At 37.3% G+C, this 20404-nt stretch overlaps 1 protein-coding gene across 1 annotated transcript in view; it reads left to right on the top strand.

The window, feature by feature from the left end:
• OTOGL (otogelin like) overlaps positions 1-20404 on the top strand; it is a 142162-nt gene that overhangs the window by 21386 nt on the left and 100372 nt on the right. The window contains 7 exon segments of the mRNA XM_029954585.1: positions 10788-10915; positions 11268-11374; positions 15993-16099; positions 16318-16443; positions 18266-18374; positions 19551-19597; positions 20053-20198. Coding sequence (XP_029810445.1) covers positions 10788-10915; positions 11268-11374; positions 15993-16099; positions 16318-16443; positions 18266-18374; positions 19551-19597; positions 20053-20198 — 770 coding nt within the window.

Here is a 20404-nt window from a genome sequence, read left to right as displayed (position 1 = left end):
AACAGAATAAGAGATTCACAGGACACAGTTATGATTTAGGTCCACATTTTGAGATGCAATAAAGAATACTGTGCTTGGAGGTTCCTGGGTGGTTCAGTTGGTTGAGCATCTGACTCTTTATTATTGATCTCAGGGGCATGAGTTCAAGTTTCACATTGGGCTCCATGCTGCGTGTGAAGCCTACTTAAAAAAAGGAATAGTATTCTTAAAAACATTTTTTTATGTTAACTCATTTTTGAGAGACAAGGAGAGACAGAGCAAGTGGGGGAGAGGCAGAGAGATAGGGAGACAGAGAATGCAAAGCAGGCTCTAGTTTCTGAGCTGTCAGCACACAGCTCCATGTGGGGCTGGAATTCAGGAACCATGAGATTATGACCTGATCCAAAGTCAGATGCTTGACTGAGCCACCTAAGTGCCGCAAAAGAATACTATTCTTAATACCAGCATACCTGACTGTAAATCTTGGTCCAACTCTTATATGTTGTATAATTTGAGGCAACTCATTTAATCTTTCTGATGCTCATTTTTTTTTGTGCAAAATAGAGATATAATAATTTTGCATTCACAGTTTTGTCAGCAATAACAACAATATACCTGATACTATTTATAATAACAGTTAATATGAGCATTTAGCTATGTTATTTTCAACTCTTATACCATCCTGTAAGGCTGCTGGTATTTTCTTAACTTTACAATGAGGGCACAAGGTGATGTGCCCAATGTAATACAACTTGTAAATGGTATTGTCAGTGTTGGCTTAGAGATAAAACTAGCTTCCAATCCCATGCTTAGATAAATGTTTGAGAAATTGACTTTTAATCTATAAAAGTGCCATGTATGTCATACTATTTTTTGTTTTATAATAAAACTCATAGAGAAGTGTAACCCATATGTTGAGTTTTAAAAGACAGTGAAAGTCCTACTTAGAGTGTGGGTTCTGGAGTCAGATTGTAGGATTCAAATTCTGCTTTGTCACATATTAAATCATCTCTGTTTAATTATATAATTATAGCATAGAGTTACAAGGATTAGATAAAATAATCCATGTAAAATATTTAATACAGTGCCTGGAACATAGTTAATACTGAATATATTTTAGTTATTTACAACCATCTCCAAGTGTTCTCAGTAAGCCTAAAATGGAGCTATAAGAAAAACGTTTGATTGACATTATTTTAAGAGGCCCTTCCTAAAGTGCAAACATTTTACCATGGATGGATAATGAATGCATCATTGGGGCTAGATTATTAGTTTACCAGTTTACTAGGGGTCAATTTCCTCATGTGTAAAATAAAGATAATGATAATGACCACGCAAGCTTCCTAGCCTGTGAGGATAAATTAGAAAATGTAACTGAAAGTTTTCAAAAGTCTGTGAGCACCATACACATGTACAGTGTTGAGATCATCCTGAAATGGGGTTTTGCATCCCACTGGATACGTAGAATTAGAGGATTCACAGACTTGGCATCTTGAGACTATATTAGGAAGTAGAGTTTTGAACTAGGGCATACCAGTTGGATGGCCATTATGGATTTATTTTCTTCTGTATCAAAGCTTCATGAGGAAAAATATATTTAATTTAGTTCTCAGTGTTAGAGTTAGAAAAGACAGCTGTGGGCAACTTCTCCTGGGACATCTAAGGAACTAGTATAGAGGTGAAGATAGAAAATAGAATCTGCTCTTGCTAGAGGCAGAGAGACTCCTGTTAGGATTTCAGTTAAGGGTCAGGCAGACTTTGATGACCTGGAACATAAAGTGGTTGCTCTCAGTGAGATATTTGGGACAGCCTGCACAAAAGTGTTCACAGATTATTGGGGGAGAAGACTGACAGGAGGCAATTGAACTGAATTATGGATGAATTGACAGAAGGCAAGAAAGACCCTGGAAAGTTGTAGGAAGAGCCTAAGGAGAGATTTCAGCTTTTTCATAGTTTTATTTGGTGTCCACTAAAAAGCAGAGTATTAAAAAACAAACACCAGTAATTGATAAGGATGTTACTAGCACGTGCCTTCCGATTTTCCCCCATTCGGTAATAATGCAATAAAATGACTACAGATGAGCTGTATTGCCTTTATTTTATTATTTTTTAAAAAATACAGTTTATTATCAAATCGGTTGGAAATGGTTTCCATACAATGCCCAGTGCTCATCCCAACAAGTGCCCTCCTCAATGCCCATCACCCATTTCCCCCTCTCTCCTACCCCCATCAACCCTCAGTTTGTTCTCAGTATTTAAGAGTCTCTCATGGTTTGCCTCCCTCCCGCTCTGTAACTATTTTTTCCCTTTCCCTTCCCCATGATTATCTGTTAAGTCTCTCCCCATGCCTATATGAGTGAAAACATATGATATCTTTCTCTGCCTGACTCATTTCACTTAGCGTAATAACCTCCAGTTCCATCCACGATGCTACAAATGGCCAGATTTCATTCTTTCTCATTGCTATGTAGTACTCCATTGTATAGATAAACCACATCTTCTCCATCCATTCGTCAATTGATGGACATGTAGGCTCTTTCCATGATTTGGCTATTGTTGAAAGTGCTGCTATGAACATTGGGGTACATGTGACCCTGTGAATCAGCACCCCTGTATCCCTTGGGTAAATTCCTAGCAGTGCTATTGCTGGGTCAGAGGGGAGTTCTATTGTTAAGTTTTTGAGGAACCTCCACACTGTTTTCCAGTGCGGCTGCACCAGTTTACATTCCCACCAACAGTGTAGGAGGGTGCCCGTCTCTCGATATTCTCGCCAACATCTATAGTCTCCTAATTTGTTCGTTTTAGCCACTCTGGCCAGCATGAGGTGGTATCTCAGTGTGGTTTTGATTTGTATTTGTATATTTGATTTGTATTGAGTGACACTGAGCATCGTTTCATGTGGCTGTTGGCCATCTGGATGTCTTCTTTGGAGAAGTGTCTATTCATGTCTTCTGCCCATTTCTTCACTGCATTATTTGTTTTTCAGATGTGGAGATTGGTGAGTTCCTTGTAGATTTTGGATACTGGCCCTTTAGCCACTATGCCTTTTGCCACTATCTTTTCCCATTCTGTCAGTTGCCTATTAGTTTTGTTGATTGTTTCCTTTGCAGTGCAGAATTTTTTATCTTGATGAGGTCCCAGTAGTTCATTTTTGCTTTTGACTTTCTTGCCTTTGGAGATGTGTTGAGTAAGAAATAGCTGCATCTGGGGTTAAAGAGGTTGTTTTTTGCTTTCTCCTTTAGGGTTTTGATGGTTTCCTGTCTCACATTCAGGCCCTTCAGCCATTTTGAGTTTATTTTTGGGTATGGTGTAAGAAAGTGTTCTAGTTTCATTCTTCTGCATGTTGCTGTCCAGTTCTCCCAGCACTATTTGTTAAAGAGGCTGTCTTTTTTTCCATTGGATACTCTTTCCTACTTTGTCAAAGACTAATTGGCCATACATTTGTGGGTGCAATTCTGGGTTCTCTATTCTATTCCATTGGTCTATGCATCTGTTTTTGTGCCAATATTATATTGTCTTAATGATTACAGCTTTGTAGTAGAGGCTAAAGCCTGGGGTTGTGATGCCTCCCGTTTTGGTTTTCAGAAGAAAATTACTTTGGCTATTTGGGGTCTTTTGTGGTTACATACAAACTTTAGGATTGTTCTAGCTTTGCAAAGAATGCTGGTGCAATTTTGATTGGGATTACATTGCATGTGTAGATTGCTTTGGTTTGTATTGACATTTTAACAATATTTATTCTTCCGATACACGAGCATGGAATGTTTTTCCATTTCTTTGTGTCTTCTTCAATTTCCTTCGTAAGTTTTCTATAGTTTTCAGCATACAGATCTTTTACATCTTTGGTTAGGTTTATTCCTAGGTATTTTATGGTTTTTGGTGCAATTGCGAATGGGATCAGTTTTTTGATTTCTCTTACTGTTGCCTCATTATTAGTGTATAAAAATGCAACCAGTATCTAGTACATTGATTTTTTTTACCCTGCGACTTTTCTGAATTCATGTATCTGTTCTAGCAGACTTTTGGTGGAGTCTGTCGGGTTTTCCAAGTAGTGTATCATGTCATCTGCGAAAAGGGAAAGTTTGATTTCATCTTTGCTAATTCTGATGCTTTTAATTTCATTTTGTTGTCTGATTGCTGATGCTAGGACTTCCAGCACTATGTTAAACAACAGTGGTGAGAGTGGACATCCTGTCGTGTTCCTAACCTCAGGGGGAAAACTCTCAGTTTTTTCCCATTGAGGATGATATTAGCTGTGGACTTTTCATAAATGGCTTTTATGACATTTAATTAAGTTCCTTCTATTCCGACTTTCTCAAGGATTTTTATTAATAAAAGATGCTGTATTTTATCAAATGCTTTTTCAGCATCTTTTAACAAGATCATATGGTTCTTGTCTTTTCTTTTGTTAATGTGATGTATCACATTGATGGATTTGCAAATATTGAACCAGCTCTGCAACCCAGGAATGAATCCCACTTGATCATGATGGATAATTCTTTTTATATGCTATTGAATTCGATTTGCTAGTATCTTTTTAAGAATTTTTGCATCTATATTCAACAGGGATTTTGGCCTGTAGTTCTCTTTTTTTGCTGGGTCTCTGTCTGGTTTGGGAATCAAAGTGATGCTGGCTTCATAGAATGAGTCTGGAAGTTTTCCTTTCATTTATATTTTTTGGAACAGCTTGAGAAGAATAGGTATTAACTCTGTTTTAAATGTCTGGTAGAATTCCCCAGGGAAGCAATCTGGTCCAGGACTCTTATTTGTTGGGAGATTTTTGATAACTGATTCAATTTCTTCACTCATTATGAGTCTGTTCAGATTTTCTATTTCTTCCCATTTGAGAGTTGGTAGTGTGTGGGTGTTTAGGAATTAGTCCATTTCTTCTAGGTTGTCCAGTTTCTTGGCATATAATATTTCATAGTATTCCCTGATAATTGCTTGTATTTCTGAGGGATTGGTTGTAATAAATCCATTTTTCATTCGTGATTTTTATCTCTTTGGGTCTTCTCTCTTTTGTTTTTGAGAAGCTTGGCTAGAGATTTATCAGTTGTGTTTATTTTTTTTTCCAAAGAAACAACTCCTGGTTTTATTGACCTGTTCAGTTGTCTTTTTTTTTTTTTATTCTGTATTGTTTATTTCTTCCCTTATCTTTATTATTTCTTTCCTTCTGCTGGGTTTGGGTTGTCTTTGCTGTTCTGCCTCTAGTTTCCTTAGGTGTGCTGTTAGATTTTATATTTGGGATTTTTCTTGTTTCTTGAGATAGGCCTGTACTGCAATGTGTTTTCCTCTTATCACTGCCTTTGCTGCATACCAAAGGCTTTGGATTGTTGTATTTTTATTTTCATTTGTTTCCATATATTTTTGAATTTCTTCTCTAATTGCCTGGTTTACCTATTTATCATTAGTAGGATGTTCTTTAACCTCCATGCTTTTGGATGTTTTCCAGACTTTTTTCTGCAGTTGATTTCAAGTTTCATAGCATTGTGATCTGAAAGTGTGCATGGTATGATCTCAATTTTTTTATGTTTACTGAGTGCTGTTTTGTGCCCCATATGTGATCTATACTGGAGAATGTTCCATATGCACTTGAGAAGAAAGTGAACTCCACTGCTTTGAGATGTAGAGTTCTAAATATATCTGTCAAGTCCATCTGATCCAAAGGGCATTATATAATGCCCTTCTTTATCTCTTGTTACCGCCTTTACTTTAAAGTCTAGTTTGTCCAATATAAGTTTGGATACTCCAGCTTTCTTCTGACTTCTAGTAGCATGATAGATATTTCTCCATCCCCTCACTTTCAATCTGAAGGTGACCTCATGTCTAAAATGAATCTCTTGTAGACAGCAAATAGAAGAGTCTTGCTTTTTTTTTTTGTAATCCATTTTGATACCCTATGTCTTTTGATGGAGCATTTAGTTCATTTACATTCAGTGTTATTATTGAAAAAATATGGATTCAGAGTCATTGTGTTCTCTGTGGGATTCATGCTTGTAGTAGTGTCTCTGGTACTTTGTGTTACTTGCAACAATTCCCTCATAAAGTCCCCCTTAGGATCTCTTGTAGGGCTGGTTGAGGGGTGATGAATCCCTTCAGTTTTTGTTTGTTTGTGAAAACCTTTATCTCTTTTTCTATTCTGAATGACAGGCTTGCTGGATAAGGGATTCTTGGCTGCATACTTTTCCTGTTCATCACATTGAAGATTTTCTGCCATTCCTTTCTGGCCTGCCAAATTTCAATAGATAGGTCTGCTACTACCCTTATGTGTCTACCTTTGTATGTAAAGGCCCGCTTATTCCTAGCTTCTTTCAGAATTCTCTCTTTATCCATATATTTTTCCAGTTTCACTATGACATGTTGTGCAGAGGATTGATTCAAGTTATGTCTGAGGGGAGTTCTCTGTGTCTCTCAGATTTCAATGGCTGTTTCCTTCCCAAGGTTGGGGAAGTTCTCAGCTATGATTTGTTCAAGTACCACTTCAGCACCTTTGTCTCTCTCTTCTTCTCATGGAATTTCTATGATATGGATATTTTTCCATTTGATTGCACCACTCAGTTCTCAAATTCTTTTATGCTCCTGGATCAATTTATCTCTCTTTCTCTTGGCTTTATCTTTTTCCATAATTTTATCTTTTAATTAACCTATTCTCCCCTCTGCCTCTCCAATCCACACTGTGGCTGCCTCCATTTTATTTTGTACCTTATTTATAGCATTTTTAAATGCATCATGACTATTTTTAAGCTCCTGGATCTTTGCAGCAATGGAGTCTGTGCTGTCCTCTATGCCTTTCTTTCAAGCCCAGTGATTAATTTTATGACTATTATTCTAAATTCTTATTCAGTTATGTTGCTTACATCTGCTTTGATCAATTCTTTAGCTATCACTTCTTCCTGGAATTCTTTTGAGGAGAATTATTCCATTTCATCCTTTTGGCTAGTTTTCTGTCCCTTGTAAGTTTTAAAAGCTTGTTATGTGCTCTGCTCCTATGAGTACTGCCATATTATGGGAGCTCATACACTGTGCAGGGCCTGGCCATTCAGGAGGTGTTTTTTGAGGACTGTTACTTGCTCTCTGTTGTTGTGACTTTGGTTATTTTATTTCCCTACTCATAGTGATGTTTTGGACTCTACACCATGTGTGCTTTGGTTTGTTGCTTGGAATAGCCCTGGAAAGGAAAATAGACAGACAAACAAATAGGAAACGAAAACACCCAAATACACAAACAATAAGACAAACAGGTAAACAGACAAAAAATACTCCAAAACAAAAGGCAATCTAAAAGCATAAAACCAGAAACACCAGCTTCAAATAAAGAGCAGGGTGGAGGTGGCGCTGATGGAAGAGCACATCTGAAGTGAGAAATGACAGTGGTGGGAGAAAAGAAAATGAACATTGCCCAGGCAGAGAGACTAAAAAGCTTAATCCAGAGAGAGAGAAAGGTGAATAAGGAAGGAAGTGAAGAAAAAGAAACAAAGATAATATTACCTGAGAAACCATATGGCCTAATAATTCCAGAAAAGAGAGAGGAAGGTAATGAAGAAGGTATAGAACATGCATTAAGAGGATGGATTAAATATGTCTGTTTAAGCAAACCAATAACCAGAGTAACCAGCCCAGAGGGAAGAGACAAGAAGGAGAAATGGGAGGCTATAGCTAAATAACAAGAATTGACCTAGAGTTAATCCAGGCAATGTCGCAGTGCTGGTCTGGAGGAGGGGCCATCTGGTTCACAGCATGTATCCAGCGCCAGTAGATAAGTGGTTAGCTAGTTCGGAGGGCCGTGGTTTGGTGTAGGCGGGTTCCACCTACACGATGGGTCCTGCAGATCGATCCCTGAGGCCCCACCTCAGTGGTTGTGGGAAGAAAATGGGGACCTCTCAGTTCTTTCTTCATGGACCGGATGTTCCAAATCACTCTTTTGAATCCGTCCTCACTGTGCCATGGACACAGTTTATGTGGGCTGTCTCTTTCTGCTGTCTCCTGTGTTCCACGCTTAGCTATGTTTTCAACTTCCATTCCATGTGCGTTAATGATGCTGCCCAAAATGTAATCCCACGAGCCACAGCACTTCATGGCAGGGGACTGGTTCCTCTTGCTGCCAACTGCTCCCCTGAGACCACTGAACCTGGAGAAGACTCCCCTTCTCCCCTGTCTTAGGAACAGGGCAGCCAGCCCCAGTCCAAAGAAAGCCCTGCAGTTAGAGACGGGGTGATAGGATCCCTCTCAGTCCCGGTCTGAGGATTTTCTCTTGTCTGGATATAGTCTATATTTCCCCAGCCTCTCTCTCTTCCCTTTGTCTCTCCGCGGAAGGGGATCCCCCACTCTGGGCCTTCACGGGCCGGCCCTTTTTATCTTCCCCAGTTTGCATCACGCACCTATGAAGTTGCCCATTTTTCCTGTTATCTTCCTAGTAGACTCTGTCTTCTTTCCTCCCAGACTCTTGGGGTTCAGTGTCCTTTGGCTTCAGCCCTTCTTTGTTTCAGAGACGCAGGAAGTAAGGCTCCCCCTACTTCTCTGCCATGTTTGTATTCCCGAGCTGTATTACCTTTAACTTTAAAATGCGTAGTACTTTTTTTTTTGAAACTCAGCCTGTCCTTTGCTGATTAGTTAAATCTTTAGAGGCACTGTGGTAGTTGGACTGAATGCCATTCAATCCATAGTTTTTTTTTTTTAATCACGATTAAAATTGTATTTTTCCCTGCATTCCTACTCATTTTTCAGGGTTGACTTCACAAGGAAATGAGGCTATTCAGAATTTCTGTGGATATAGAAATCTTTTAATTGATTGTCTAGTTGAAATTCTGGTTCCATAATTCATGTTTATAGCTAGCTACACATCAGAATAGAAGCCTTGGTTTACTCTTGTTTTTCCCAACATAGTAATTAATAATTCTCATTTTCTCTCTTAGAAAGTGTTCCAATACAGACAAGAGATTATACTCTATTTGTAGCATATTTGCATGAAATATTTTAAATTTAGTTTTGCAGGCCTCCAGCAAACCAATTGATATGGCTTTAAAGCCTCATAATAACCAGCTTTTTTGATACTTTTATTAATGCAATGTCATAAAAATAGCTAAATATATGGTTATAAGTTGTATTAAGGTGAATTCTAAGGGACTGTACAGGTTATCTAGTTACATTAAAATTTGTGCATTGGTATTTGAAATCAGTGGGTGTTTAGCTAGTATTTTTGGCCCGGCAGACTTTGATGTTTTGAAATGAAATGTGACTATAAATTTCCTTAAAAGTAACATCAGTAACATATATATTATTTCAGGCCCATGCTTGGTTCAGTGTGTAACATTTCCAACAATATTAGAGATAATGAAGTAGGCCAGACAAACTTGAAAGTTTTAGGATTCTAATAATCTATTTAAATTTTGCAAACCCCCTTTTATTTATTCATTCACTTATTTGGCAAATGTATTTAGAGTACCTACTACATGCCGGATGCTAACCAAGGAATAAATCAACGGGAGCAGCTTTGACAAACTGTTGCCCTTCATGTAGAAGAAGACAAAATAGAGACAAGTTAAAATATAAATTTTTGTGAGCAAGAGCAGCTATGAAAAAAGAAGTTGGGAATGGGGATTAAGAGCAATAGAAGCACTGTGTTCTCTGGTAATCCAGATCATGTGACAGTGAAGGTAACTCTGAGGAGTTCGCATGAAACGGACACCTAAATGAAGAAAGGGAGGGAGAAGAGGGAAGATTGGAGGGAATTTTTAAAAAACATTTTATTAAGTTTTGAGAGACACTGTGATCAGGGGAAGGGCAGAGAGAGAGAGAGAGAAGAGAGAGAGACACACAGAATCCGAAGCAGGCTCCAGGCTCTGCGCTGTCAGCACAGTCCCAATGCAGGGCTCAAACCCACGAACATGAGATCATGACCCGAGCTGAAGTCAGACACGCAACCGACTGAGCCCCCTAGGTGCCTCTGGAGGGAATTTTGAAGAATGGGGAGCAAGAGCAAGAACAAAGTGGGAATGAACTTGAGAGGAGAACAGTGTGAGACCAGTATGACTGGAGTAGATTGAGCTGGAATAAGAGAGGAGGGGACGAGAGGTGTGGGTGGAGGTGGGGTGGGTGAAGGAGGTGGGGAACCAGGGGAGTGCAGGGGCCAGATCAAAATAGTCTTCCAGGCCACAGTAAAGTTGGGATTTTATGCTAAGAGAGTGAAGCATTATTGTAGATGAACTCCCACAATAACACCAATAGTTTGTGGTAGCAAGCAGGCATGTTCCTACCTTGAAGATCTTAAGGGAGAGAGTGGTCAACTATTTGGGTTGAGATTTCTTATTCTAGTGGTTCAGAAGCTTATCATTAGTGATAGACTGTGTAAGTCTAAGTAGTGAGGAAACTAAAGCTCCCATCCGACAGCTGTTTTAGAGCTTCAGGGTGTTATCCTGTTTGGTTCTGCTAAGTCTTTGAGATTTTAGATTCATTCTTTGTCTGAATGTGGGGCAGGATTAAGATGTGCGTGTTGTACCCCTCTCAGTCCCTCCTCATGTTGCTCAAATGATGTTTGCCTTTCTCTTCAATGTTATTAACTTTCATTTGGTACTTACACTTTGTTCACTGACTTGTTATTATGCTAAAGTGGTACCACCCCACCATTATGCAGAGGCAAGATTCAGGCAAGAGCTTAAAGTAATTTATATTCTAATAGCATTGGCAATCATTGGTAATGATAAAATTGTTGAGTTTAACTTCCTGACCAGGAAAGTTATATTGATGAGCTGTGTTTGTGTAATGTGATGCTATCACACATATTTTTGTGTGTATGTGTTTGTGTGAAATAGAGGACTATACAGAAGACATTGCTATGTTTGCAAATAGTTGGTCGGTGCAAATTCCAGATGACACCAAATGTGTACCCACACCCTCAGATTTTCCAAATCCATGCTCCAGTGGGATGCCAGCATTTGAGGTAAGTGTGATGTGAAGAGTTGGGCATGTTGGATATAATTCACATATAGTGTAGTTGAATATTAAGCATTTTTTTGTTATGAACACTACATAATTAGACACTGTTAACTTGAGGGAATGTCCCTGCATCAATAGCCACTTGAAGAAATAGTAATGTAATGTGTTTCATGAGAGCAGAGCTCACTGTGCAAATATGTAGTGAGAAAAATGTTGGTTAAAACTTGTAAGCGTAAATTACCTTCTCTTCCTGGTAAGAACAGGGAGATCTGCAAATAGATTGGCAGAAAAAACGAGAGTCCCCGTACTGTATATCTTTAAACATGTTCTGACGACTGGCATCTTTTTCTGCACAGGCAATCTTCTTCAAGTGTCAGATATTGTTACAATTTCCTTTCTTGAGCTGCCATGAATATATTGATCCGTATTTGTATATTGCCAGCTGTGTTAATGATCTTTGCAAGTAAGTGACATAATTAATATTTGTACTTAAATTTTCTTTATCCAGAAAGAAAAGCAAAAATCATTTCTACAGAACTTAGTCCTCTCACCAGTTCACAAAACATAATGGAAATGTAAAACAGACTGTACTCACAGCCATTAAAAGCTTGCTGGGTAATACAGACAGACCATCCAAATGGTTTCTATAAGCAGCATGAACAGAAGCAATTCTTAAAGGTTGCTTGTGCCACTGATCGCTTTTAGAGTTTAGAGATTCCAACAGAGTCTTTCAGAATAATGTTTTGAAATGCATGAAGGCAAACACACAAAATTACGAAGGAAACTGTATTGAAATGGAGTTATATGTGATATGTGTGATATGATATATGTGTTTTTATATGCATTTCAAGTCTAACTATAACTACTGTTTACATGAGCTCAGTAAATAATTGAGATATCTGCAACAATTACAATAAGAAGTGAAAATGTTAAAAAATAAGTATGAGATATATTGTTGACAAAGTCACAGACACTGCTATGAGCATTGTGATGTGCTGTTATGTGAGTACTTGGTGCTAAATTTCAGTTGGAGATTAGTGACAATATACCTGTAATCTTGACCCCATTCAAGGTCACCCAACTCTCACATTTTCTCCCAGGTCAAGAACACCCAGACTAGATGGTTGTCTAGGGAACAAATTTAGTGAGACCCTTCATAATACGTTCCTCAATGTAGAACCTACTTATATTACCTATTATTGTAGTCTTTTCTACTATTTTTTTCAAAAATTTACCAGGAGTATTTGATCTTGAATGTTCATCTTGAATGTTGAGGAATACCTCAAGATATTTTAAAAATTTGCATTTTTTAAGAATCTCAAGATGTATAAATGATACATGGGAATTTTGTTGTAAAAGACTAATTTTTGATTAAAACCACTTACATGTCATCTTGTAGCCTGTAGCATGTTGAGAGGCTTAAGTATAGCGAAGGTGAGAACAAAGTTAAGGCAGTATGGAATTGTCTTATTACAACTACTCTAATTAAATGAAGATTATTATAAAATAATGAATATAATGATAGTTTTCAGATGTTAAACTTATTTGGGACACTTGTTCATTTTGAGTGGAATATAGCTATATCCAATTTTAGGGATTTATGAACTGCTACAGGAGTTTTGAAAGAGCTCACTCTCTACCTAAATATTGGACACTTACCTAACTTAATATTTCACAACATTCTGTTCCCATTTGGCTTTATTTTTCATTTAAGTGGTATATTGTTATATCTCTATTCCTTTACTCAGTTTTTTTTTTGAGGTCCATGGTTTTAATGTAGTCGTGCATATAGACTTAAAAATTGTTCTTATTCCACCATGATTCATTCTTTGGCTGTTCTCCAGTAGTCTTTTCACTTGCCTTTGGCATTATCATCTTTAGCATCCACTTATCAGGTCTACTGAGATGAAATATTATTTGGCAGATCTGGAAAAGCCATTTTCCCTTTACTAGTTAGGATATTGTCTGGTTGCTTCTGTTGCCAAAGTAACAGTTGCATAAATTAAGTTGAAGCTTATATTTTTCTCATACAAAGTCCAAGTTGGTAGTGGTTCTGGGGTCATGCGGGCACCATGAGTTTTCCAATGACACAGTGATGCTATTATTATATTATCCCACAGGGCCTGAGGTGTTATCCTCAATTTCACTGCCAGAACTAGCTTACCACTACCACATCTATAGCTTAGCTCTTAGGAAGAGAGAAAAGGAGGTAGAGGGCTGGCTGGCAGCTTTTTAATGAAAGCATTCTGGAAGTAAAATGCATACTTTTTCCCTTTGGTCAGGACTTAGAAACATAGCCATTTGCCTCAATGCAAGGAGAGATGGGAAATACTGTCCTTGGCTGGACAGCCAGTAGCTCAGCAAAAACTCGGGGGTTCTAATACTGAAGAGAAGCACGTCTGGAGCCAAAAAAAAAAAAATCTCTGTTAGATTCACTTCATCTGAAATTTCATCATGGAGGAATTAACATTTTTGTCTTTTGAAATTTGGATATCTGAAGCCTTTACATTTTGAAATCCAATTTCTTTCTTCAGGGAAATAAAAATAGCAAGATAGAAAAATGCTATTTACTGTTGAAATCAACTGATAACTTCAGTGATATGTTTGAGGTGAAGAGGCCAGATCTGGGGACAGAGCAGGCATGTAATATCAAAAGAAGGGTATCGTAAACCGAGTAAGTGGGCCTTGATCAAATGGTAGTGACAGGCTATCAGTTAACCTTTTACTTGTCTCAGTATTTCACTGAGGTCTAGAACTACTTACATCTTTTCTTTCCTAGAGGAGATTCTCTTCATTTCTTACTTTAGGGGACGGCACCACAAAGATCCAATACAAGGAGAAGAGAATTGGAAATCTGCTGAGCACAGATTAGTTTCCTGCTTACATTATCATAGTATATTGAATTCAATTCAACAAACATTTGCTCAGCATCTGTTCTGAGCTGAGCACTGTGCCACATCTTGGAGAAACAGAAACCGTTTAGGCATGGACCCTGTCCTAGGAACGCACATTCTAGCAGGGCAGAAACAGGTCTCCAGCAATGCGCATGCTCTAAATGTGAAGTGCGGTGGGTGTGGAGGAGAGGATCGGGGACTTTATTCGGGAGTGCCTTCTATAGCCCCACAAGGGAGATGCCATCCGACCTTATGCCCTCCTGTTTCTCCTTTTAGGAACGAGAAACCTAGAAGCAAGGAACTGCTTTTAACTTTGCCATGGCCAACTCAATTGATTTGAAAACCATTATTATTTAATGCTAATTTTCCTTATTAAAGTCAACATCCAAAATGGAGCAAATAAGCTCATTTCCCCTCAGTACACTGGATTGGTAATTGCTTTCTGCCCAGTTGTGAATTTTCGTGTGATGCCATATATAATGGGCGTGATAAGGATCCTAGAGTTAACACGGATACTTAATAAACGGTGGATATTTTAATAATATTATGAAGTTATTAAATTTAATTTGGTTGAGAAACCAATTCTCTCATTGGGTTGAGAAACCAATATTCAGTTACTTTCTTAATTTTGAAAGCATCTATTAATTGTAGGAGACAATGCGCATATTTTAATGCAAATCAGAAACTTACTATCTTTATGGGAATTCAACAATTTTAGCTTACCCTGTTTTTCAGAGAATTTTCTTGTTTGGAGGTTTAGAATATTTTCTGAGCTTCTAAAGTTTATATGCTCAGTTTTCTTTTCCTTCTAAAGTTCAGTTAGTTGGACTAGATAAACTGCATGCCTCCAATTACAGTAGCACAGGAAAAGTGCAATTTGAGACAGGTAGCTTCTACAATGGAGACACTGAAAACGCTAAGGTTCACAAAATACAACATTCTTAAGGTCATTATCTTGTAAGATGTTTAACTATTGAGTCTTAAGTTTGAATTGGATTGAAAAACAAGGCCACTCTTTTGGGAATTGGCAGACTGCTGGTATTTGTTTGGGAAGCTTCAAGGGTGATTATAAGAAAACAATGAGAGATTATTTACTCTTTGCAATATTATAAAAGTAACTAGCCTTAGTAATTCAAACCTGGAAGAACTGAAAATTGTTCAAGTCTTAAGCTAAATGCTATTTATTCAATCTTTCAAAAGTGCTGCAGTTTTATTAGTATTGGTTTTATTCCAGCATGTGGACTATTAAGAGCATGATATCTTAGAAATAATTTTCATATTTGATGTTTTTGTTGTAATAGAATTTTATCTATGGTAATGGGCTTTATAGACATAAATTTATATTTATATTTATTAATGAATATTTAATGTTTATTTTATAAAAGGTCTGGGATGTTTTGTGTGGCAGCAAAGCAATACATACAAAAAGAATCTGGGCAGAACGTCATGATTAAAATAGAAAATTTTGGGGGCACCTGGGGTGCTCAGTTGGTTAAGCGTCCAACTTTGGCTCCGGTCATGATTTTGTGGTTTGTGGGTTCGAGTCCCCCACTGGGCTCTGTGCTGACAGCTCAGGGCCTGGAGCCTGCTTCAGATTCTGTGTCTCCCTCTCTCTCTTTCCACCTGCTCACATTCTAACTCATTTTCTCAAAAATATAAATAAAAACTTTAAAAAATTCTTAATAGAAATTTTTTTCAGTACAGATACTTTTTTGAACCAAAGGAAACATGGTCAATTTAATGAGATAGTTTAAAGAAGAAATTTACCCAGGCTCTTTTAGCTGTGATCTCATGCTTATATGTTTTTGCCTTATTGTACATGGTATGTGTGTGCTGACATCAGTTAAAAATTTTTTTAATGTTTTTTATTTATTTTTGAGAGACAGAGAGAGAAAGCGCGAGCAGGCGAGGGTCAGAGAGAGAGGGAGATACAGAATCTGAAGCAGGCTCCAGGCCCTGAGCTAGGGGTCAGCACAAGCCCCATGCGGGGCTCGAACCCACGAACCGTGAGATCATGACCTGAGCCAAAGCCAGACGTTTAACCGACTGAGCTACCCAGGCACCCCCACATCAGTTAATACTAGAATATTCACCAAGCATGCAACATTTCTAGAGAGCGGGAGCTCAAAGATGTGGTTTCCGCTAATATTTCCTGTGTGGCTATGGCTCTGTCTTTTCACCTTCCAGAACTGATGATGATGAAACCTACTGTCGAGCAGCCACCGAGTACGCGAGAGCCTGTTCCCACGCTGGCCACCCTATTCAAGACTGGAGAGACGACTTTCCAGCGTGTAGTAGGTTTTCTTATTTTCTGATCCATGTGTATTTGTGTTAATTTCCAGTTTATCCTAGCACTCAAAACTGCCTCTAGGACTCAAAACTAATGATTTGCAAGGATTTGTCATGCACCCAGTAACATTGGTAAACTTGCATACTTTTCCAAACACTGTAGTTGTTTTTGAAAGAGAGGTGAGTAAATTTGACTTACAGCTCCCTCGTTTGCCCATTTTAGCTGATAAATGTGATGACAGCTTCGTCCATCGGGATTGCATCAGTTGTTGCCCGCCAACCTGCACATTTGAGAAACAATGTCTTGGGAGCAATCTGCATTGTCTTGATGGATGCTACTGCGCAGACGGTAAGACTTTATGAAAGAAATGGTGTCTGTACTCATGGCAACTAGTATCCAGTGATCTAAGAATCATAGCATAATGTCCTCTCTCAGGACATAGGGCTGTTGCAATTTTCCACCCTTGTAGGATTTGGTCCTCGAAATGACTAGGAAGAATGGCAGCTTTTCTACTTTGTAAATTTCCCAGGAAATTTGGAATCTAAAGTCCTAAAGTTAACCATAGTGAATCTTTTGTTCTCTTGGATATGTAAGGATATTCGAAGATGAGAGCAAGTTTAAAAAAAAGCCTTCATATTTTGGCAGTATAGGATTTTAGTCCTGATGTAGTTTTAAAAAAATTTCTTATGTTTAGTTTTGAGAGAGAGAGAGAAACTGAGCACAAGTGGGGGAGGGGCAGAGAGAGAGTGGGAGACAACAGAATCCAAAGCAGGCTCCAGGCTCTGACTTGTCAGCACAGAACCTGAAGTGGGGCTCGAACTCATGTACTGTGAGGCCATGACCTGAGCCGAAGTCGGACACTTAATCGACTGAGCCCCCCAGGTGCCCCAGTCCTGATGTAGTTTTAATATTTGACATTAGAAGTAACATAGCAAGTGGTATAGGTGAGACTTAAAATTAGGAATGAGGAAGAGAAGAGAAGAAAAAATAAGGTAAAAACAGAGAGCAAGGCAACCCTAAGGGACTCTTAAAAATGGAGAAAAAAACCTGAGGGTTGCTGGGGGGTGTTTGTTGGGCATACGGGCTACCAGGGTGATGAGCATTAAGCAGGGCACTTGTTGGGATGAGCGCTGGGTCTTATTCGCAAGTGATGAATCACTAAATTCTACTCCTGAAACCATTATTATACTCTGTGTTAACCAAGTTGGATTTAAAGTTTTTAAAAACTAAAAAAAATAAAATTAAAATGCAAAAAATAAACAAATACAGGAATGACTGCTATACTGATAGGTCTGTACAAAGAACACTGAGGATTTACTCAAACCTTTTACTTTACAGATGAAAAAAATAGAATCCCAGAAATGTTTTATCTTTTTCCTAGTATGAGTGAGGATTACTTGGTATCAGATTTGTTGACCTCAGTCCGTTGGTCTGTCAGTACTACTAAAGGAGAATCTGTAGAGCAGACTTGAATCGTTGTTCCCAATGTAGAAACAGACTTGAATCGTTTGTTCCCAATGATGCAATAAGGAATTTGAACCAGAATAAAAATCCATGTGCCAAGATATAAGTCAATGCTTCCTTACCTAGGAATTCTTACTCTGAAAAAAGGTCAGCTGAATGAAACATGTGCTTGCTAACATGCTTGATTTACATTCTGGCTCAACCAGCTTTACTCAGAGAGGTAGCAAATGCTCTTCTATTGCACTGGCCCTTTGAGTAGCACTGCCCCACTCTTTATTACCTGTGTGACAAGAGTGTAAATCTCTCATTTCGAGATGAACAAAAATTAAACCGAGAATATATGTTCTCTCTCCTTCCCTCCCTTCTTCCCTCAAAAGCAAGGAAATACTGTCTAGTTGCCTTTATTTTACATAGTGAAACTTGAGTTTTCAATGGCAAGTCATGAGATAAGAAAATACAAAATCTCTGAAATAGATCCTTCTTTTAATTTAAATTTAATTAAAAAATTTTTGAAATAGACCCTTATAAGATAGCTACTGATTGAGATCAAACCTGCTCGCCAGTCACCTCTTTAAAAGTAAAAAGAATTATATTTTCAACACCTAGTGTGAGCAGGTGTTCAATAAAAGTTGGTTGAATTATTATAGTTAAACATACGTTCTTTGTTATTTCTTTTGAGAATTTGTTACATATTTTTTTTAAATAGGCCTCATAATGGAAAATGGGACTTGCATCTCCTTGGAAAATTGCCCATGTAGTTTTCATGGATTGGCTTATTCGGTTGGTTCAAAAATTGAACAAGAATGTACTGAATGGTATGTCATTAATATACAGCCAATTATTTCTGGATGCCTAGTTGACAACTTTACTGTAATGTATGTTTAAAAGAATGTACTTATTACTGATTTTCTTCCAAAGATTCAAGACACAGTTTGTATCTTATTTAAAGTCTGTATGGGAGTAGGGCAGGGGGCTATGTTTTCATAGTTTAAAATATAGTTTCATGAGTTCAGGTTCAGAAAAAATGTAGAAAAATATAGAAAATTTATAATTTCTTTTATGATACAATTCTCACTTCCCTTGGTGACTCCATAAAATTATAAACCCATGTAATAAGTCTGTTGCATTTTCTTGTTATTTGTAACCAGTAATTTGCATATACTTTTACTATTAGAAATAATGGTGATCCTGGCCTTCTCTATGTAGTACTTTAAAAAGTGACTCTCCATATTGCCAATACATGACCATCACTAGAGACATTTAGAATTTCTTATTACATTAGCAATTAAATCTATTTTAGGTAAGCGTTAAGTCCCTTCAGGGAAGTCTTGTAAAGAACAGATGTAAATGTCATCTGGCCCTTGTCACTTTGCTGTCAGTGTGATATAACTGACATTCAGGTCGATAACCGACCATATTCTTAGATAATGATTTAAGCTCCTCCTCTTCAGAGACTCTGCTTCTTTCCTTCTCTCCTCCTTCCATCCTAAAACTCTTTTTGATGGCAGAAGGCAGAATTTATCTTACATAAGAGGACAGTTTTCTCTCTCTTTCATGTCTGATGATCCTCAAAAGAAACTTTCTGGATCTGTAGTAGATGAGATAATTTATTAATTTAACTCTTTATGTATATTTCTCTACTAAAATAGGTAAATACTTTTTTTGTGTGTGACTTTATTTTAGTTTAAGCAATAAGGGAAGGACATAAAACAGAAGTTCTCTGTTTGCATTGTACTTTGGTTCCTGACTATTCTGTATTCTCTTTGTATCATATTTAGTGATTTTTAAATATGTCACACAATAAATAATAATTTAGGTGCTGGCCAGTCCACATGTATCAGTTAATCAAACTTTGGCAGATACATATTTCAAGTCAGATTATTCTGAAACTATAAACATGGAATGTTTTGGTACATTAATCCATACATTGATGCAAACATTAATGCAGTTTCTCTGTACCAGTAGATTAATATTTTTATAATTTCATTTAGTGTATGTGTTGGTGGAGTTTGGAACTGCACTGAGCATGACTGTCCAGGTAATCTTTCAAAATGTTTTTAAAGAAAATGTCTCAATTTTCTTTAAATTGAAGAGGAAGACAGCAATTATGTTTATGAGTTTATATCATATATAACAAGAGATCTATAAATTCAGATATTTAGAAGATAAATGGAAAATTGAACAAGGATAGCTTTGAGCAGGTGACTGGTAAAAACATATTGATGTAGTATAAATATTAAAGATCTAAAAACATACATGGATGAGCTTTCCTTTAATAAATTTTGAATTAAATTCAATGATATAATCTAGTAAGTTTGTCAAACTAGTACATTTTAAACACTTTACCTATTCTTTTTGATGCATAAGTTTTTACTCTGGTCGACTTCCTGCTTTTAAAGAATAAATATAATTTCTTTCTTGGCCTTCTTCTTCTTCTCTCTCTCCTTCTCCTTTTTGTTTTGTTTTTTTAATTTTTATTTTCTATTTTGATAGTACAATGTTCCGTTGTGGGTGATTCTCATTTTACAACGTTTGATGGTCGACATTATTCTTTTATTGGAATGTGCCAGTACATTCTTGTGAAAGGAACTGGAAAAGATAAGTTTACAATTACTTTACAGAAAGCTCACTGTGAACAGGTAGGAACATCTCAAAGTGGCTAGAAGAATGTTCTTTTTTTCCTTTTTCTTTCTTGTTTTTTACTCAAACTCCGTTCTAGGTCAAGAGTGATAATATGTAGTATGGTAATAGTGGTAATATAAATGGTAATGTGAATTTTCTGCAAGAATCATCATTAAGATGCATCATCATTCTACATATGAAAAGAAAGAAAAAATGTTGATAA

This window comes from Suricata suricatta, chromosome 10 (assembly GCF_006229205.1).
Source record: "Suricata suricatta isolate VVHF042 chromosome 10, meerkat_22Aug2017_6uvM2_HiC, whole genome shotgun sequence".
In the NCBI taxonomy this organism is placed as follows: Eukaryota; Metazoa; Chordata; class Mammalia; order Carnivora; family Herpestidae; genus Suricata; species Suricata suricatta.
This window is presented reverse-complemented; position numbering and strand designations above follow the sequence as displayed.